The 22,702-nt window shown below is 43.7% G+C and overlaps 1 protein-coding gene across 1 annotated transcript; it reads right to left on the reverse strand.

Moving 5' to 3' along the window:
• Positions 1 to 2,916: 2,916 nt before the first annotated feature.
• On the reverse strand, positions 2,917 to 22,422 carry rybpb (RING1 and YY1 binding protein b). The gene is made up of 5 exons (XM_022223316.2): positions 22,263 to 22,422; positions 21,521 to 21,646; positions 6,692 to 6,997; positions 6,495 to 6,593; positions 2,917 to 6,155 (listed from the first exon to the last, which is right to left on the reverse strand). The coding sequence occupies exons 1-5, from the start codon at positions 22,286 to 22,288 to the stop codon at positions 5,906 to 5,908; spliced, it is 807 nt and encodes a 268-aa protein (XP_022079008.1). The 5' UTR covers positions 22,289 to 22,422; the 3' UTR covers positions 2,917 to 5,905.
• Between the last annotated feature and the right edge of the window lie 280 nt (positions 22,423 to 22,702).

Genomic DNA, 22,702 nt, shown 5'->3' on the forward strand with positions numbered 1-22,702 from the left:
ATTAACAGTTCGGACAACTACCTCCACGACGTGATCCATTTTTCACGACTTACAGCACAATGCATCTTGATGCAAAATACAGTGGAATGTCCAAAAAAAAACCTCCCTCCATTTGCGGCTTTGACTTTGACTTTAAACTTTGCCACAGTACCCGCCTTTTTCCCGATCACTGATGGTGCACCATCTGTAGCCAGGCTGACAGCGCGGGACCAGTCCATTCCGACCCTGTCCAGCACCAACGACAGCGCGGAAAATGTCCTCGGCTGTTACGGTGTCTAACATGGGCACCGACTCAAGAAACTCCTCTGTGACATTCAAAGTCTCGTCATCTCCACGAATGAATATGGCCAGCTGAGCGATGTCCGTAATATCAGCGCTCAGGGCCAGCAGAAAAGCAGGTAAAATCCCAATAGACAAAAAGCCACCTACAGACCCGGCTTTCGTATTGCTGCCATCTGCCGTGAGCGCAGAGTCACAGTGCTGCCTCACTCTGTGTGCTCCGAACAAGACAGAGCGCCCCCAGCAGACAATGTGGGAGCTGCAGTTTGATCAAACAAATGCAGTAGTAATGTAGGTCATAATTTTTTGAATATTTTTTGATAATGTAGATGTATTCCAAGGGGCCGGATCGGACCCCCTGGCGGTCCGGTACCGGTCCGTGGAGCGTACGTGTGACCCCTCCGCACACAGTATACATTACAAGTAATACTCTCAACCTGTGTGCGCACACAGCATGACGCAGCACCGTGACTCGGCACTCACGGCAGATGGCAGCAATAATCCGGGTCTCTAAGTGGCATTTTGTCTATTGGGATTTTACCTGGGGCTGCTCAGTGGAGTAGTGGTTAGCACTTTCACCTTGCAGCAAGAAGATCCCTGGTTCAAATCCCGGGGTGGGCCTGGGATCTTTATGCATGGAGTTTGCATGTTCTCCCTGAGCATACGTGGATTTCCTCCGGGCACTCCAGCTTCCTCCCACAAGTCCAAAAACATGCTGAGGTTAATTGGCTACTCTAAATTGCCCGTAGGTGTGAATGCGAGTGTGATTGTTTGTCTGTGTATGTAGCCCTGCGACAGACTGGCGACCTGTCCAGGGTGTCCCCTGCCTTTGCCCGAGTCAGCTGGGATAGGTTCCAGCACCCCCCGCGACCCTAGTGAGGATAAAGCGGTCTATAGAGGATGGATGGATTTTCCCTGCTTTTCTGCTGGTCCTGACACCCTGGTCAGCAAGACGTCTTTGTCAACAAAGAAAAAAGTGTTTTCACCTGGAGCTGTGAGGTCAGCGATGCTGCAGTGAAAGCCAGCTACAAGCAAAACAGCGTTAGCATCAAAGCCGTACTCTGAGGGGGAGTTCCTTAAAACTTGCATGCTGAAGGCTGCAGAAATCGTAATGATTCCCAATTTTATGGGTTGTCCTTGCTGACCCACATGATTGCTCATTGTGTGACACTAAACAGACTGTATATGAAAGTTGTATGTCTCCATTGTGACGTGATCTATTGGTTTGTTAACTTTTTTTGAAGGCTCAAGTTTGGGAATTGGCTGTCAGCACTTCTTCACTTTGGAAACTCTGGAGTTGGTGGTTGAGAGAAGGATGCTGCAAAAACCTGCTCAACATAATGGACACTGCTTCCCCTGTGTGACCTACTAATCAGGCAGCAGAGTGTTTTCAATTGGAGGCTCCTTCAACCTAACAACTGCTGCAGAGTCATCCCTGCCCACTGCACTAATGCAGCAGTGACTCACCTCTGTGCCACTAGAAGAGGCTTATCTTGTGTGGACTTTGGACATCGAACTTTATTTCCCACATTCAGTTTGATTTTTGCACTGCGAGAGCAGTTTATTATCTCATTCTGAATCATGACGTACAATAGTAGTGTGGTCTGTGCAGGATAAAGCAGGTGAAGCTACACGATGGATGGACTGATTTGTGTCCTGCAATGGTCAAACTGTGAACATTTATTTTACCCCTCCTGTAGTCCTAATTTACGGGCACCAAAACAATAGTTCGTCTGAAAAAATGTCCCCAAATTTCTAAAAATTTGCAAAATCTTCAGGAAGAAAATTCCAATAATTACTCAAAAATTTACTTAGTTTTATTTTTTAAAAATCCTGCAAATTTGGCAAGAAAATTGTTGTAAAAATTTTCAAAACATGAGTAGAAATTGTCCAAAAAATCTTTAAAATATCAAAGTGATCACATATATATCAGTAAAATTTCTAATATTTTCTTTAAAGAACATTTTTAACATTTCTTTTTTTCCACCAAAAAATGTTCAAAGATTTCTCAAAAATGTTGAAAATGTGGGCATCAGAAGATTCACTGTGAAAATATAAGCATTTTTTCACATTTTCAAACTTTTAACCGGTTTAATTTTGACCCGCAGGACGACACGAGGGTTAAAATCACATTAACACTAGAAGGCAGAAGTGAAGAAAAAACTCAATAATCAAAAAAAGGGAATTTTAGGGAGTTTTAATAACATTTTTTACAATGTGGACAATCTTAATTAATGCATAACCTCATCAGCAAAATGAATCTGATTTTAAAACAAATGTGAGCATCGACTACTCCTTTCATATCTGCGTAGATTATCAGCAATGACAGAAAAGAGCAAAGAAGTCACTGGTTGGGGCTTTTAGATGGTGCATTAGACTGCTGCTAACCAGCCCCTGGAGAGACGGTGATTGAAAGCTGTTGTCAATACGAGGGCTCCCTCAAGCCATGTGCCGTTACACTGCGAGACTTTCTCTGCTACACCCTCACCGGGACGTCCCAAATCGATACAGACCCATCTCAGATCCATATATACATCCCATTATCTACAAAACAACCTGAGATGGTGAACTCACATGTCAATAGACACACGATGTAAATGGTATCAGTAAAAGAACACAGAAGAGCCAGAAAATAGATAACTTTAACAATTTTATTTGTGAAAAACTACAAGCAAAATTCATAAATAGACATTTCTATTTGAAGCGGAGGAAAATGATCAGGTTAGCCTATAAGCGCAAAGTCGTGCACATGCCAGAAACATGTATTAGTTTAACATTATAAGCTAGACAAGGAGCCGTGATTTGCTGAAAATGCTGCGTACATTTCCACACCAGGAACAGAAGGTGACCATTTCACAAGGGGAAACAATGACACATCAGCTATAAGTTAACAGAAAAAGGAAAAAAAAAAGAAAAGAAAAACTGGATTAAACAAAGAATGGATTATTAAACTGTCCCTACATTTTTTTTCTTTTTTCTTTTTTTAAACCGAGCAATAACTTTAAAAGCATTGTACAAGACATTGTTATAGGAAGAAATGAGTTTGTATATTACACTTAATTGGAAATTCACGGTTAAGGTTATACAGTCAGTAAACAAGCATTCTATATTTGGGTCTCTGACAAACAAAGCTAAAAAATGTAACCATCTTTACACAGTAAATTAAGGTTACTGGTCGCACACAAGAACAGAACTGCTTGCGCGGGAAGGAAACAGGAAACAAAAGATTTCAGCTCCAATGCCATTATTCATAGTGTTTGCCTTTGAACCTTTTTAAAATTCTATATACAAGCAATAATTCATATACTCAGCGAATGGCCATTTGTCAATAATTTAACAATGAATCCTTTCTGTCGGAGTACTCAGTCAAGTGAATGTGGTTGCAGATAAGGCAGGTGAAAAGATGGCTTTTTAGGCCCATTTCTAATAGATTGCATTACAAAGCAAGGTTTTATTCTCAGTAAAAATTGGACAAAACATTTTCCCCTTCTGACCCAACAAGTCCCACTTTTTTAAGTTTCTATTCACATTGCTTTTCCTCACTTTCAACACTGATTCCATATTTGTATGCAATAAAGTACATAATTACATATTAACCATAGTTTAAAAGCAGAAAAAAAGTGAACACGTATCTCCTGGACTTCGAACATTGCTTACGACACACGTGATTATCATCCCTACGTGTGAAACTGCAAAGCGTTTAGTCGACACAGATCAAATCCTGCCCCCGGGATCTGAGGAGGAGTTTATTTGGGGCATGTTAATCTCGCCTAACCTGGTTTTATTTGTGGCTCAGTTGTTGAGCTGGGGTCTCTGTCGGGGGTAGCTACAGGTGCTGTGGTAGTCCAGCAGAGAGAAGAGGGGCTTACTAAGGCAAAAGTCTTAAACCAGGAGTTCTTCCCAGCTACCCAAACTGCTTCTATTGCCCCCACGATGAGGTGACATCCACCACTTTGTGTGGACCACGACGATCTCTGCCCCGATTTAGCCGCGCACAGAGATGAGTGGACAATAAGAACACCATTTACATGGATTATATTAGTCTTTATTTAAACTGTTATTCATCTCACACATTAGATAATTGCATTTCAAATTGTTATTCATCTGTCTATGTATCATGTCATTATGAAATTCCTTTGGTCCTTCAATAAATAAAACTAAGATATCATATACACATTTATTCTTTATACAATTTCATACAGTTAAAAGGAAATTATGTTGGTCTAGTATCAGCTAAGGTGAAAGTGAATTAAAACCCTTAAATAAGCCTTGCTGTTATAAAATTGAAAGTACAATTGTATTCTATTCACTACTGCAATATTTTTTTTGCCTTCAATGACAGGAGTCTTAAATTAACACAAATAAAAAAAAGCAGGTCAATTGAATTGTCAATCCTTGTAAATTGTTCATGTCTTTGCACTTGTTTTCTTAGTTGAGCGGATGAAGATTCAAAAGTTGTCTTCAGGACCACAAAAAAAGAAGAAAAAAAAAGAGAAAGAAATCGATTCACAACAGCTTGAAACAACAGGTCTATTTTACAGTTCGATAAGGTTTTACCAAGTGGAACTGCGTGTAACCATCCTTCAGTCACAACAGAACAAACTCCGGCTCTGGAGCTGAGGACAGCTCTGCCTTCAGCCAGAAAACTCAATATTTAAGTACGGAATGCAGAAAATATCAACAGCTTTTAGTGTTTTACACAACAGCCTACACTGTACAGTTAAGGACATAAGATACTGTATAATCTGCTATAGCATACTAAATCATAGACAATCTATTTGAAAAAGTCAGGTGTCTAAACTTCAGGTGACCTTCTGCTGATGCACACTGACCTGTACAGAAAAGTAGACGGACCTGACGGAGGTCCCGACAGTGTTCAGAGTGAGACAGTGTTGTTGAGAAAAGTGAACGAGAATTTTATTCATCAGCACTTTGTCACATTGAGTGAATGGGCAATCCCAGATCTGCAAAACCGCTTCACAGTGTATCTAGCACCAGTGTGTGTGTGTGTGTGTGTGCATGTGTGTGTGTGTGTGGTGTTTGTGTGTATGATGTCCTATCGTTTTCAAACTGTATTAAAAACACTGAAGGAACGATCGATCGGCAGAGCTACACAGCAAAGCTTCAACATAAAAAGGAGAATATCAAAGTATACAGGTGCAACAGGTAATAAATAAGGGTAATAATAGTTTAAAGTTATTAAAATGGTGGTGGTTATTGTGCCCAGCGGAGAATTCTTCTTTACAAAAACAAAACAAAAGAAAATGTCGACTTGGCCTCACATCCACGTACAAATATAAAACAATACATACAAGTGTCTGGATGCTACCGCAGGGGGGTCGGGGTGGGGGCGTTATTCCGTCTAGCCCAGCTCTCCTCGCCTGTGCCGCGGGTGTAACCACGAGGGAAGTTCCCAAAGCGCGGCGTTTGTTTCCGCGGCAGGCGCACCGCACTGTTCCTCTCGGCCAGCCAGCTCCTCTCAGCATCCAGGGGAGATCATGGGATGGAGGCGGGGCAGCGATGGGACAAGGTGAAATCTCTCCCCCTATGGGATCCATAGTGTCCAGAAACATGGGGGAAAAGGGGGAGTGGAGCAGGGTGAGGACGGGGCAAAAGAGGCGGGACCTCAGAATGATTCGTCGTGCCCCACAGAGAGATCCCCTTTAGGGGTGGAGGCGCGCGACGAGCCCTTGTCCATGCTCTCGGAGCCGGAGCTCTGGTGCTGCTGTTCGGAGCCCGCGCTGGACGTGATGGTGGACGAGGACGTGGAGGAGGAGCGGGTCTTCTCCTTAAAGTCTGTTATGATCACTGTCACGTTCCCTACGGTGATAGCCAACTGCTGGGCGGTACTCCGGTCGATGTTCTTCAGTTTGGGCCTAAGGAGCGCAGACAGAAAAAGGGAATACACTAATGTCAATAGCCAGAATTGCCAACCACAATATGTGTGTTACAGCAACAACGAGGGGGAGGCTTCCAGCACTGTGGGGGCGGTTACACTAAATTGCTCAAATCATTGGGTGACACATGAACAGTCAGAACAAGTGCATCAAAAGTAAGAGTGGGTGTTTAGTGTAAAAGATCATTTGTGAATCATTTGAGGTTTCCTACTTACCTCGTGCTACACGACTTTCTCTAACAAGAAGTGCTGTGTAGTCATAGAAGAGAAACCATGTGTTCTGCCAAACACATGCAAAGTAAGAGAGGGTGCTACACACCTGGAAATGTGAGAGTTCTTGTTGGTCTTAGTTGTGGATTTGCCAGACTGTATGCTGTGTTTGTCACTGGGTGGACTCTGATGGTTGTCTGATTTGGGTCTGGGGGGAAAACAGAGGAAAAGCAGTGGGATTAATGCCAGCACAGCAGACACCCAGAGACACAAGTGGAGCCCTGACACATTGATTTGAACGCTGACCTGGTCTTTTTGCTGCTGGGCTTCTTCGTGACAGCTGGGCTGATGTCTTTCTCTCTGTCGGGTTTGTCTTTGATTGGTTGCTCCTTCTCGCTCTTGTCCTTCTCAGGGGTTTCTACTTCTGGCCTCACTCTTTCTGGACGCTCAACCTCTGGGCGTCCCTCTCCATTAGCTCGCTCTCCTTCGCCGTCCGGGCGCTCCTTATCTGTGCGCTCGCTCCTCTCTCTCCGCTCCTTCTTGGGCGGGGGAGGCATCGGGTACTGCTGAGCCACCTGCTGAGCAACCAGCTGGGAGTTGATCCTGGGTTTCCTGTGGAGGAGATCCAAGGCACAAACATGGATTAGCCTCGTAGTGCAGCGGTGAGCTGACTCTGACCACTCACCAACACAGTCACACCGCAGCTGACAAAGAGAGGTGAATGAACTTAATGGTCAGCAAGGGAAAGGGGTTGCTGCTCCCAGCTGCTGCAGAGGTAGGTTTCCACGGCCGCTTCCTGGTGGAGCAGCTCTGTTTTGAGGGCTAATCTCATTAGCTCACGGCTGTAATAAAATGAATGCACAGGATCACAAGGTGGGACATTTGCAGCACGTCACTTAGGTCCTCTAATCTGATTACTGCAGGGTTGGCCCCATTTGTCACACACTGAGATTCACTTGGACGTGGTGTTGCTGGTCTGCTCAATGAGCTCATCAGCAACCACACAGCCCTTTTTTTTTTTGACTCAATTTAACCACATAAATAACCCGAGAAAAGCAATAACCTCTCTTGAATTCAATCATTCTTGTTCAGTAATCACTAAAAGTAAGAAAGATTAATGTGTCACGTAGCTTTTAATTATCTAAAGTGCAGGTTCACACAAAGCCATCTGTTTCTGAAATCTTTTTGATCTTTTCTGTGGTTTGACACCACTAAACGGCTACAAACAAGCAAGAGCAGCATCTCCCTCCGTCAGCTCTGCAGATGAACAGGGCCTGAAGTTGTGAGGCAAAATGCTAACCCGAGGTCCGCGTGCCGGAGCCAACACACACACCTGCAGCATAATGGACACCAGCTGGCAGCATCTGGGGGGAAGCAGAGGACCTCGGGGGAGAGGGAAGGATGACTGCAGCCTTCCAGAAACTCAGCAGAGACCAAACTGCAGCCAGCAACATGGATAATCACAAGCCAGCACTGGGCAAGCATGGTGAGGAGTAAACCGCAAGTACGCTCATACACACAAACATGCACTTGAAAAGCTTAGCATGCAAACAAACAGCCTGGCACGGCTTGATGGCTGCTCAGGAGGCCTTTTCAACAGGAACACAAGTTATAGTAGCTACTTGTGTGTACCAAACCCTTCAGGAGCGAATTCTAGCCTTGGCAGGAAGAGTTTTTGTGATATCCCAACAGAGCAGAAGACGGCCCTTGATCCTTGATCTCTAACTGCTTTCGGCGACCCGTGGTCAAGCAGAGAGTCTTGAAAAGTTGTAGAGACTCTGCTGGTCTAAGCATCAGTCCAGATAAACAAGTGTTATTGCTGTAAAATGAGGCCCTAGTGTGTCAGACTGATTTCAGTGGTTTGCTGTAGAGAGTGGTTTTCAGACAGCCGCTTAAGTGGTTAGCCCCAGTGTTTCAATTTGGCAACATCATATTGCCAGTCCAGTTACTCTTGTTTCTGCACTTAAATCCTCCCACGCCTTACAAGACTGACTCTCCGCTGCCCAACTGTCTCTGCCTTTTAATAGGCATGTAACAAAACATAATATGCAGTTTTTCAGATCCGTAAAGAAAACAAAAACAATCCACCAAGTCTTTTTCTCATTTATTTAGAAGAAATTAGAATATTAAACTGTGTCTAACTGGCCATAATTCTCACTCTAACAGTTTTGACACTTATATCTGGCATATTATCCATAAGAAAAGACCGGGGTGTTGACTCTAAAGCATAAAATGCCCATCAAGACAAGTACAACATAATCATAATTAAATTAACCATTAAGTCAGCAGCGTACTTTCAGCTTTAAAAATGGAACAAAGCCTAGCACTAATAAACTCAGCATTTGCTTTGTCTTCACTCTATTTCTCAGCCCATTTCTTCCCTCACAACTTTTTCTCAATTGCTCCATCTAACTCATTTAGTCTCTTCATGCTGTGACCCATCACAGACTGCGAGGGGCTCTCCTTGAGGAGGGGGTTGGGACATGCAGCTGATCAGAAGGCAATCAATTGGGGCATAATGGAGCATCATGTTGTAATGCTCACACTACACTCCAATCAATACACCAGCTGTGGTGAATGCTGATGAGCCCTGGGCTGTTGATTCGGCATACATTAGTCGCTGTGGTTCTCTGGAGCCTGGGGTTTTTTTTCTACCTGCTGCCCTCGTGTGAAATCCTCTTTGGGGATGTTCGGTGGTTGAAAATTAGAGTTGGGAGTGAAATTTTCCTCCGATCCCATCTTTATAATTGCTAACACTATCCGATTCCCATCAAATAGATCCCAATTCCAATTCAATTTAGAGTAATTACTTCCTGCGCTGAGTATTACAAGTCATCCTCATAGTACCTTGGGTAAGTCACAGGATGCTCAGCAAAGCTTTGAAATATATCAGCAATTAATTGGATAATTCCTCAATAAATTATTGCATTGATTTTAAAGAAATGGACCTGTAACATGCACTGACATATTATCAATTTGTTGTAACATGCCTCTACTGTAGAAAAAGCTATGGCATTTAAACAAATGTCAGACGATAACATAAAAATCCTGACTTCTGCATATTCCTGAGCTTCTCTCTGTCCTGTCTCTGTTCTGATGACACAGTGCAGTTCATCCCACTAGATTGCAGCTGGTCCCTAGAGTACCACTGGATCCAGTGTCAACAACTTGAGGGAAATGTCACTATGCCGTCACTGAGAAAGTCTGAGAAAGAATTGTGCTTTAGGGCAGGCGGCTTAAACTACACCAAAAAGCAGCAGCAGTCAAAGCTACAATGATGACATGCACTCACCCATGTATACCCTCTTGAAAAATTATTTGTTTCTCTAACCCAGAGAGTAAACAGATTGTGCACACAGATCGCATCCAACCAGACCAGAAATAATTTTGCTTGGCAGCGAGACCTGTTAGTCAAAGAGGTGGTGAATGAGTGAGTGACTGATTGGCTGATAAGCTTCAGGCCTTTGTGGACTCGGTGCCTTGGTCAGAGCCCGAGATTTGTGTCAGCAGCAGGAGTGGTGGCAGAAGCTGCCTTAGTAGTTAGGCAGTGATTCAGTGCCAGCTGTAAGTCAGCCATGAGTTGCTCCTGGCATGATACAGCCACCGCTCTCTTTGCCCCATTATTCATTTACTGACCACACATCATGACTTTGCACAGCACTGCTCTGTGGCTCATTAACATGGCTGGGGTTTCTGCATGACACTGTGTGTGCCACTCTATTCTAATAAATAGCAGTGGCTCACAACAGGTCCTGCTTAAAAATAAACCCATATACAAATCAAAAATGTATCACAATTCACATCAAAATAATTTGTTCACAATATAAAGCATAGAACGTACTAATCAAACTACAACTTTGAGGAAAATTACAACTACAACTGAACCATACTGTTTTTCAAATAGGAACAACCTATACAACACAAGGTTTGAAATGCCAGAAATGATAGTGGGAGCAGGACCAGAAGTGAACCCCGGGGTCCAATTGCAGAAATTGCTCCAACCTCCCATTGCTGCCAATATATTCCTGGGGAATCTGTGGGGGTGCGAGTGTTTTGTGTGTGTGTGTGTGTGTGTAGGTGTCAAGTGTGTAAAGCCTGCTGTTGAATCATTTCCCACTGTGAGGGCTTACAGCATATTACCTCCCCGTTCGCACAACAATAGCCTGTGATTGACAGCTCCTCCTATGCTTGCCCCTAAATTCTACCGTCTGGGAAAGGGAGGAGTGGGGAGACTCCCTCCACGGGATGCCCAGAAATAACTATCATCATGCTTAAAAGCTCCTAATTCAGTCAGACTGACACCCATAGTTAGACTGCTCCACTCAGCCTGAACTGTCACAGAGACAGACACACCTCTGCTCAGCTGCTGCTCTGGCTGGTCAGGAGCAGCCGATACTTGCCAGCCAGGAGCAAAAGCTGAAGCGGCTGTTTAAGAGGGAACTCTTTCTACACAAACCAAAACAATGAGCCCAAGCACTTCAGAGAGAGAGAGTAATGAAGAGAGTGAACGAGCGATGGGGAGTGCGATAGAGAGAGAGAGAGAGACGAAGGAAAGCCCTCATTAACACAGCTCTTTTATTTGAAGTGCTGTGTGGAGGACAAGCAATTATTTCCTGCCAGGCTGAATGAATGCAACGGCAGACAGCTGAGCGAAGACGAGAGAGAGAGAATGAGACAGCCAACAGACAACGGTGTTCTTCGACCAAGGACAGCCCACTAAATAGCTCAGGGTATTAAAACATCTCCCGCTCTCTCATTCACGTTTTGTAAATAACCACAACTGCATGGGAAAAAAAACTTCTCCTCGACGACCTGCAAAGTTGTTCAGAAACACGAATCCTCAATTCATTTGCATTCAGTAGTGACCTGGTTTCCCCACGCACGGGACTGAGCGACCATCACAGCCTCAGCCTGGAGCACATGTCTCAGATCCAACATGTGAGGATGCCACAGGGCTTTAGTTTGATCACACCACCTCCCTGTGACGCTCTGGCAATCATCTAACTGATGATCTACATGCACTCATCTGTGTCAACACTTGCTTTACGCCTTGATCATTATGCTGAAACACATGATGTCCTCCCCTCCCCCTACTACTATGAAGGTTGATGGAGCAGAGCCCAGAGCTGCCTGCGCTGCTCCGAATTTATTAACTAGTCAGCTGGTATACTCCTCTGTATGCTCTATTGTTCTGTATTTAAATGTTGGACACTCTCTCGAGAACGGCTTGAAGTTTGTTTGGGAGGAGCACTGTATAGCCTCAGCTCATGATTCTGATAACATTTTCTCAGAAACCAGGCAAATAAAAACCGTGTGCTTGTGCAAGATGATAATGTGAAAAAGCAAAATTAGTTTGGATTGTACAGATTGTCATCAAAGCATCATATGTAGTAAAGTCAATATTAATAATTTAATACAACTAACACTAAGTGAATCAACAAATATGATTCAGCAGCTATTTTAGATAAGTGACTCATTGTTTACTTTCCTGGGATTGGAGGCTGTTGGCTGAACAACAGCAATTCAAATACATCAACTTGGGTTTGGCATTATTGACTAATTTGTTGACAATTTCTTCAGATAAATAAATTCTTAAATCAGAAACCAAAAAAAGAAGAGAAACCAATGACCTAAGTGCTGTCACAAGGGGATACAATTTGCCATTGCAACAGAAAAAGCAGCAAATCTTGACATTTGATTGTAAAACGCAAATAGAAACATGGATTTCTAGAGCTGGAGATGACCCTCAGGAGGATGAATTAAATTATAATTGTCCTTTCTGCTTATCCTGAGGTGTAGTGCGCTATGTCCAGAGATGATAAAATCAATAAATATAAAGGTCCAAATGTCTCAGACAGAACCTGTAATAAATGTACCTAGAACAGTGTATATATACAAACCCAGTCATTTGTTTCTTCTTGCCCTAAAAGTTAAGTGCAAACTTACAAATACTGCTGGACTGTGGGACTTTGGGTTCCCCGTGAGGAAATTCTGAGCCTGAAGAGACTGGAGCAGTGTTGTCATCTCCAGCCATCCATGAGTAAAACAATGTGTGTGAGTGAGTGCGCTGGGGAGGTTGAATGAGGATAGCACCTCAAGATCAGCCTGAGGCTAGAGCTCGTCTCAATTCATTCTCGCTGCCCACCAGAGGCATTAGGTATTCATCCCTTCATCTGCCCCTTCCAGTCAGGATTTTGAGGGCTTAATGTTATTGCCCCTTCTCCACCTTGACCCTCTACAACTTAAAAGAACGCAAGAAGCCAGAATATCACAGTTTTTAGTGGTTGTTACAAAATTAATCATAACATTGATTAAGCTATGTGCTTCACAGAATGAAGATCACACCAACTATCAATGACTGAGGACAAAATGCAATTTTTCACCATTATTCATCATAATGCTGCTCATTAGTTTAAGGCAATCTATCTGTGTTCCCTTTTCAATCTTCCAATTCTGTGTGCTGTACAATCAGGCAAAGTCTTATAACTCCATTCTCCACATGCTTGCTGCTTCTAGCTAGTTTGTGTGTCCACAGATTCAATGAGCCATTCTTTTTCTGTTCCATTCTCTTTAAATGCAAGTCTATTTCTGGTGGGTAGCTGAAGCCTGAAATTCACATGTGAATGTATTACAGTAAATGCCTTTAGTTACTGACAGTTGACCTGTAATTATTTTTCAATTATGGGATAATTTGTCACAACTTTGTTTTAGCACATACAGTGGAACTACTCTTTATTTGTGTAATTAGAAAAAGAGACAAACACACACAAAACAGCAAGAGGAGGGAGGAAGAAATCTTCGTTAAGGAGAAACACATGATCACTGGTAACAATTTGACAATCTAAACACAGACTGCCCAGCCCTATCAAGCTAGCCTGATTAATTTTTACAACCTGTAGCTACACCCTAAAACTGACACAAGACTTTTACAACTCATGTTACACAACCAACTTGGTCCAAATAAACAAAGTTCTGATTTACAAGTATGGGAATAATGAGCTCAAAATGTTGACCTAATAGGCCTAAAACGATTAACTGAGTCCCCTGCAAATCATGTGCCACAATCAGCTAATCATTTATACACTGCTCAAAAAAATTAAAGGAACACTTTTTAATCTAAGTATTGCATCAAATCAGTCAAACATGTGGGATACTGATCTGGTCAAGTAAGTAATTGAGGGGCTTTTTAGTCAGTTTCAGCTGCTTTGGTGTTCATAAAATTAACAACAGGTGCACTGGAGAGGTAACAGTGAGACAACCCCCAAAACAAGAATGAGTTTACAGGTGAAGGAAACTGACATTTTTTTCCTTCCTAATGCTTTCTGACTGTTTTTCACTAGTTTTGCATTTGGCTAGGGTAAGTGTCACTTCTGGTAGCATGAGGCTATACCTGGACCCTACAGAGGTTCCACAGACAGTCCAACTCCTCCAGGATGGCACATCAATGCGTGCCATTGCCAGAAGGTTTGCTGTGTCTCCCAGCACATTCTCAAGAGCATGGAGGAGATTCCAGGAGACAGGCAGTTAGTCTGGGAGAGCCTGACAGGGCTGTCGAAGGTCCTCAACCGATCAGCAGGACAGGTATCTGCTCCTTTGTGCAAGGAGGACCAGGATGAGCACTGCAACAGCTCTACAAAATGACCTCCAGCAGACCACTGGTGTGAATGTCTCTGACCAAACAATCAGAAAGAGATGTAATGAGAGTGGTCTGAGGGCCCAGCGTCCTCTAGTGGGCCCTGTGCTCGCTGACTGGCACCGTGGAGCTCGGCTGGCATTTGCCATAGAACACAGGAATTTGCAAGTCCACCACTGGTGCCCTGTGCTTTTCACAGATGAGAGCAGGTTCACCCTGAGCGCATGTGACAGGCATGAAAGGGTCTGGAGAAGCCGTGGAGAACGTTATGCTGCCTGTAACACTGTTCAGCATGACCGGTTTGGTGGTGGGTCAGTGATGGTGTGGGGAGGTATATCCATGGAGGGATGCACAGACCTCTACAGGCTGGACAATGGCATTCTGACTGCCATTAGGTATCAGGATGAAATCCTTTGACCCATTGTCAGACCATACATTGGTGCAGTGGTCCTGGATTCCTTCTGGTGCACGACAATGCCCAGTCTTATGTGGTAAGAGAACTCATGCAGTTCCTGGAGGATGAAGGAGCTGATACCATTAGTTGACCCCCATGCTCACCTGACCTAAACCCAATAGAACACCTTTGGAACATTATGTTTTGTTCCATCCGACACCATCAGGTTGTTCCTCAGACTGTCCAGGAGCTCAGTGATGCCCTGGTCCAGTTCTGGGAGGAGATACCCCAGGACACCATCTGTTGTCTCATTCAGAGCTTGTCCCGGCATCGTCAGTCACACATACAAGCACATAGAGGCCATGCAAACTACTGAATACCGTTTTGAGTTGCTGCCAAGGAATTTCAGAAAGATGGACTAGCCTGCCACATCAGTTTTTCACTTTGATTTTGTGGTGTCTTGAATTTAGCCCTCCTGGGGGGTTGATAATTTTCATTCCCATCAAACAATGTGGCACTTTTCATTCCTAACACATTATCCAGTTCATATCAATGCTAATATCCAGTTTGTTTTTTCCCCGTATTGAAATATGATATGTTTTCAAAGTGTTCCTTTACTTTTTTTGAGCAGTGTATTATCACTGGTTACTGGAGAGTGATGATACATAGATATGTGCATCATCACATTAACCAACAGACAAATGTGTCGGTGTAGCAGACTGAATATTAATTAGCTACAGCTGATATAATCTACAATAGGCGACACTGTTCATTTCAACCACAGAAACAGTTTTTTTTTTAAAAACTACTAATATAAGCTACAGGTTTTCAACATCAGACATCAAGCTTGTAGTTTACATCCATGTCTGTCCAGACTTCATTATCTGGATATGAATGTCAGCACTTCATCATGTTATCCAATTACACATGTATGTGAAAGTTTGTCATAATAACCCTCTAAATATGTGAGCTATAGCCAGAAACATACTTTGTGAGATCACAGTGACCATGACCTTGGACCATCAAAGTCTAATCTGTTCATCCTCAAGTCTCCATGTTAGCCAAATTTGAACAAATTTCCTCGAGGCATTCTTGATGTACTGTTTTCACAAGAATGGGATGAGTTTGAGGTCACAGTGACCCTGGCCTTTGGTGACTAACATCAAATCAGTTCATTAATTATTTCCTGTGAATATTTATGCCAAATTTAAATATGCTCCCTCCAGGTGTTCAAGACATATCGCACGCACAAGACTGTGATGGATTGATGCACTACCTGAAAACATAATACGTGGAGTCATAAAATGTATGATTTATTAGCATCTGCGCACAAAGTTTCCACAAAATGTCCCAGTGAAATCCCAGATAGCATCTAAACCACACAACTTTTTCCTAAAACAACAAAAGACAAATCACACCTAGCATTGTGTTACAACAGTAGGGAATACTGGCTGTAGTGGGCAGAGCAAAGGAACTGGGGAAAATCTCCCAAAGATATCTCAACTTGTCTGCAACAACTGTAATGTTATTCACCACGCAGGCTGCCGGGAGCAAGTTTTTCTGCTTCTCCCGACAGGCTAAAGGAGTCTGGCTGTCTGGGTTGGTGTGTGTTAGAGTGAATTTAAAGAGGAAATGTCTAACTTTGTGTCTGCTTATGTGCAAAAGATACTTCATCGTCACAGTGACAAGTCTTTCCATGAGTGACCTTTCAGGCAACGAACTGCCTGGCATCGAGCAGGCTGACAGCAAGTCATTGCAAAGGCATTAAGCACATATGAGCTCCTTCCATCAGCACCCCTGTCACATTGCTCACTATCATTCATTTGTTTTCCTCTTCTGCACCACCGCTCCATCATTTCCTCTTTGGCGCCTTGCTCTTCACTTTCTGCTCATGCATTAGCTCTGCCACTGTTTCTCCTAAATGCTGCACACTTTAAGCAGGTCTCCTCTTCCTGCTGCTTACCTCTGGTGTGCATGAGTTCTCTGTCAAGTAGACCCGGTCATCACATCTCCGCTGCCATGCTGTCATATTCTTTCCTGTTTGCTTTAGCGTGAACAAAGCCCGTGTTGGAATTTGCTCAACAAATTATCAAGCAGCACGGCCAAAGGGGACGCAGTGCCTTCACAGCAGGCTCTCATGTTCTACACCAGGGAAACAACATCTACCAAGCAAACAAAAACAAGATGTGGGGAAACCTTGACACCAAGACAACAAACATCAAGTCCCTGCTGACTACTGCAGCTGCGATTCAAATCTACCAAACTGATTTGACTTATCCTGGACTATGACCTCTCAACAGTGGTCAGACTAACTATGGTTTAGCCAGAGTAAAGATTAACAAGATGAAAACATCTGGAATAACTAAGAAAATTGTAAATGCAATTCTCACTTCTCTCACAAACTCAGCTGTGGTGAATGGCAAGTATAACGGTGCCATTCTTGAACCATGGATGGATGGTGGTGCTGGTAGAAACACATGAGGCTGTCCAGTCTCTTACTCCCTGGGTAATGATGTGCTTCGCTCTGCTTTAGCCCCTGGAGACTCTTGGCTGGGTGAGCACATCCCCTTACAGCTATACCCCCTTCTCAACACACATACATAAATGTCCAGATGCTAAACATTCCTCTGTCTCTTCACTTTTCTGTTTCTATCCATGTCCTCTTTTGCCCTCTCCTTCTTCTTCCTCCTCAGCAAGCTGCAACTCCGCACTAAACAACTCCCTTACTCCCTCTCTCGCTATCCTCCTTTGCCCTCCTCTTCTCCTTATTCCTCAGCTAGCTGCGACTCCCTCTCTCCTCGTCCTCATATGCCTTCTTCTGTATTTTCCAGAGACTCCTCACCCTCTCGCTGTCACACTCATTTGCTTGCTTCATCTTTTTTCCTGAAGGGGAGGAGCCCAGATACAACAGCTCTCTCAACATTTCTCTGTTTTGTCAGATTGCCAAATTGGCTATTGTATTTAATCACTCACACACTGCCAAATCCCATGAAGTAATTAAGAACTTTTAAATCCGGCAATTAACATGTAAAGATTAGGGCTACCCGCTCGTGCTCAGGGCTTTAGTGCAGATGCTGATAATGCTGGATAAGCAAAAGCAGTTTCCTCTGAGTGGGGGTTGCTGTGGGGGCAGGGGGTGGGCGAGGAAGTGCGGATATAAATTGAGCGCCAGCATGTCCCTCTTATGTAATTCCATTATCCTAGACAATTTGCCTTAATGTGACAGTGGTAGAATCCACGGATTATAATGACTCTATTCCATCATTGGAAAAGACAGACAAGCACACACACCAAGGCGCCCACAAACACAGACACACTGCAATCATTTTACAACAATTGTGCTGTCTTAACACACACACACACTTTTACTTTTTTAGCCTCACTCCTAATCCATGACTGTAGTGGTGGATATCATTTATTTATCCGTCACTCTGAATCTGCTTATCAATGCTGAGTCCACCTTCAAGTGTAGATTTATGGGTGGTCTCCCATATGGTCTTACTATCAAGCCAGACTAAACGCATTGCATATTTACATCTGCAATATCTACAGTGGTGAACAAATATAGTGATTGACTTACATATGTTTGCCACAGTGATCAGTCAGACTCAACAAGCTACAGGAGACTAAAAGTAATTGACTTGTTTTTACTTGTAGCACAGCCTCACCTGTTAGATAAACACAATAAATGTTGACTGTCGTAAACCTACAGAGGCTGCCTGGTGACACGGAAAGAATAGGAATTATATGCAGAAACGTCACAAGTCTTTCATTTTATTTAGCTCAGAGCAGCAGGTTTTTAACACTGACACCTCCTGCATGATATTTCACGCTGCCAATCCTGATTTCTTGGACAGATTTGGCTTCATTTTAAAAAGCAATCTTGACTAACTAAGATCACCTGACAATTTTTTTGGATTATCTTTTGACCTCTTTATCAGCATTTACTACGCAGGAAACAAAACAAAACACTGCACAAATAAGTTGCTTTGCTGTGATTTCTGTACAAATGGTTGTAAAAATGTTAATTTCTACTAAGATCATTTACTACCATCAGTCATAATGGCTTAGTGTCTGTGGCCTTGGAGCAGTCTGGGTTTCAAATACCTTGAGGACTACTTTGCAAGTTTTTCTATTTAATCAAATCCCAGCACTACATTTTGCTAACATGAGAGAAACACCCATTTATTCTGTTTTATATGAAGCAGAGATGAAAGTTATTTGAAATGGTTGACTACAGAGCAATAGAGCGAAGATAACAGCAAAGACTGAGGTACCTCAAGACTTCCTGTGATCCCCACCATCAATCAACTTTTAGAGGGCTCCTAATGGTTTCTCTCTGGGCCCCAGGGCTGCCAGAGGTGCATACCAAACACCACCACAAAGCAAACTGATGTACAGCAACACAGTGTCACATTCACACAGCGATCGAGTTCAGATGCCAGAAACATTTAAATATGATAGCATCCACCTCACAGGGGATGCTAATGCAAGCCCTTCTCCAATTACCAAAGAAGCGGGTACTGAATGCAGAGGCTGAAAACTTGGGCTGCTTGGACTTGTAGATTAGCAGTGAGGTCAGGTGCAAAAAGCAGAGTGCTTTCTTGTTTAAGAGTCAGAGTGGCAGAGGCTACATTTAGCCTACTTGGGTATCATGTTTCATCACTGAGCTGGACTGGGTCAACAGGTTCGTTAGGCTGCGCTCGGCTGGGAAGAACGAGGCCTCTCCTTGCATGCTGATGCCACAGCCAGAGTTTTGATCTCGTTAACACACATTCTTGACTCCATTAAAACAAATCAGAGATGCACAGCCTCCCGGTTTCCAGCTTGCCTACCGCTGGCAGGGGACAAAGTGTGATTCAAGCCTCATCAGAGTGTAAGCCAACACCCGTCTATCGCCATGTATCCTGTCAAGTGTGTGTTCCCCATCACCACCAGTAGAAACAGCTGGTGTCTTAATGACTTAGATCCACGCCTCACAGTCTGCACTATCAAACTCAGAGAGGATGCAAATATTCAACTGGTTTAGAATTTCATTTGGGACACGCTGATAGACCCTGATACAAACTGCAGCCAGCAAGCACATTGCTGTATTAGCATCTGCCAAATGCTACCTGTTGTACAAAACAACTTTTCAGTAGTAGATGAGGTGTACCACTGACTGTGATGCTGCCCGAAACTTCAGCTACATCTGTTTTCTCCTTTCAGTCAATGCTAGCTGAACAGGACTGTCACAACCACTCCACTCGCAACAAACCCTTTTCAAAAATGCCTTCAATACAATCGTCTCACACTGGTGGCACAAATCAGTATGTAAGATCATCTATCTTGCAGTGAACATAAATTGATGATCCAAATCAAGCTTCGGTGTTGACTTCTACCAGCAGTGAGGAACTCTAATTAGTGAACACATGTGTCCTCATGCATAAACGCACATTCAAATTGGAGCCCCAGATAAAAGCAGCAAGACAAACATCCACACACAGCCTTAAGTGTAAATCATTTAGCTAAGAGCATCTTGCTTCGTCCCATGCCTTGCTAGAACACATCAAACAGTGAAGAAAAGACGCCTAATTAGTACTCATTAGAATAAGAGGCAGCCCCGCAACTACACAACTGAATTAATCAAAGGTTAACAATTCAGATCAAACAGGAATGTGTGACAACCACTCCAGTGATGTCATGTGCTCCCATTTACCAAATAGAGGCAACTGGGCTGTTGCCAAAGCACAGAGGCAGGATGGCTACGACATGCTTGTCTCGGCTTCCTGCTTTCATGCAGCGTGCTCAGCCTACATCATCAGCTGTGGTCTTAAGCTACACGATGCTGGGAAAAGATCATAGGGGGAGGGGAGCGAGATGAAAAAGACGGAGCTCAATCTTCTGGATTGTCAGTAAACCAGCCCTAAGTGTGTTCTCCCCATCCACGGTGCACCACGGGTGTCAGCTGAGCCACTTATCGTGAAACCACAGCTGGAAAGGTTAGAGTGCAGGGGACTTGTCAACAAACCCACAAATGACTCATCTGTCTCTCCGTCTCATCATGCAACCGATGACATGAGCAAACAAACACACACGCAACTTATGATCAGAAACCTTCCCCTGAACAGAAGGAGTATGCGTCAGTATACACAAAACTGAAAGGGAATCCCATCAGTGTTGTACAATGATTTCATCTCAATTTCCCATAAGGCGATGTCTTCTGCTGACATTACAAAATGTACTCTGAGTTAAGCTCGGGGGAAATGTCTGGGACACACAACCCTGTTACTATAAATGCTGATATTAATCTGGAGAAATATCTGAGGGCAAACATCAGTGAATTCACTTAACAGCTTTGAGAATAAAGCAAATTTGAGGCAAACTGAGCTTTCAAAATGATCAATCATTGACAAATGTTTGGACTGACATTGGAAATGAAAAAATTAAATAATTTTTGGCCTTTCAAAACTGTGAACTTCACAGGGTGACACCAGACTGTGCGTGAGACGACACTGCCTTGAACTACAGAGCACAAGAGAAAAAAGTCTGATGACCTCAGGAATGTCAAAATGTACATCTGGGGTTTTCTTAAGCTAAGAAATATAAGCACTCTCCTACTGTACATCAGCCTTCTGCCCAGTAAGCCTTACTTGTCAGACCATTAAGAGGTTTTCTGCAATCCTACAGGTAGGTGAAATGCACAGGCAGGCATTCACCTTGTTTCACTCCATGAAAAAAACAAACAAACAAAAAAACACATCCCTCTCCATGTTGCTCTGTTGATGCACTGTAGCTGTACAGCCATCATGAAGTACGGTCCCTCTTCCCCACCCCATCCCCCCTCTGGCTAGTGAAGCAGTCAGCCTACCTAGACGAATGCATAAAAGCAACGCAATGTTAGTCGCATAAAACAAGAAACTATACGGATAATCCAAGACAACGGCGGGAGATATGTGCGAGATTGTCCATCAACAAGTCCCCATTCGCTCACAGACAAATAGGCTGTCGATCAAAGTTGTCATTCCCATAAATTGCGATGCAATGCTGCTGCAGCCAGGCAGGCAGGGGGAAAACGAGACGCTCAGACGAGAGGGGAGAGAGAGAGAGAGAGGGAGCGCTACGTTACCTTGTGGATGTGCCCTTCCTCACATCGCAGATGCTGCATTTGAAAGCCTCGGCGGTGTTCCTGAAGGTGCAGACGCTACAGTCCCAGTATCCGTCGTCAGCGGTCTGTTTGGCTTGTCTTTTTGGCCTTACAACAAACGAGACAAATGTTAAGGTCAAGTTAGTTTTAGAAATACCACCAGCGCACATTTCATGAATTAACAAGAACGGAGATTGTGACAAACACCACCCGGCGTGCGATATACAAGCCCCCCGGCACATCACAAAGCGTGGTGGTGTTGTCATTAATTTTGGGTTCGAGTCCCGGCAAGTAGAGCTCCTTGGTTAATAAATCTCCACAGTGGAGAAGCGGGCGACTATCCACACCGTCCGATTGTATCGCCAGCTAGGCTAGCAGGCAGGCAAGCATTGCTAAAAATTTCGGCATCGAAGCTTAGCATGTCGGCTAACAAAACCAATATCAAACAATGCCCATTTCGACATTGACCCTCCAAAAGGCTTCGTCGAGACGGAAGAGCGTTTCAAGGAATGCCAGGCGTATCCTCTGAAAAATTTCCCTTTGTCTGTTAAGTGACTGGGTTGTAGGGAGCGAGAAGCCGCCATAGTGACTGCACTATTCTAGCTAGCTGTGGCATACCAACTGAAAAAGGGAGAAACGATCCTTGTGTGAGAGAAACGCATCCGAATATCGAGCCCCAAAACGCGTAAAACAGCTCGAAATCGACAGGGGACGGTCGCATTACCTGGTAGGGCTCTTTTTGTCGCCCATGGTGAAGAATAGTCCTCGAAAATAAGAAGAAAAAGGGGGCCTCCTTTAATTGTCAGTGAGTGTAGTAGGATCCAGATAGAGCCGCTGCTGAAGCTGTTGGCAGACAGGCTCCACTCAGCGCTGGCTCGAGGCACGGCACAGCGACTGACTGCACTCCACCACGTGACCGGCCGGCAGCCAATCAGAAGGCGCAGGGGTTTAAAAGTCTGGATGGATATTTAGCAGCTATTTTAATAACTACTAGAGATATTTGACAGACCTCTCCTCTCAACCTACACACTTCCATACAGATGTGCACAGATGCAGCATCCTTCACAATCCCTCTGCTAGAACAAATGGAACTTAAAAAAACATTCAAACCACTTTATGTCAAAAAATAGTTAAAGAAAACAATACAGCAATTTAGATTCAAAC

This window comes from Acanthochromis polyacanthus, chromosome 5, assembly GCF_021347895.1.
Source record: "Acanthochromis polyacanthus isolate Apoly-LR-REF ecotype Palm Island chromosome 5, KAUST_Apoly_ChrSc, whole genome shotgun sequence".
NCBI lineage: Eukaryota > Metazoa > Chordata > Actinopteri > Pomacentridae > Acanthochromis > Acanthochromis polyacanthus.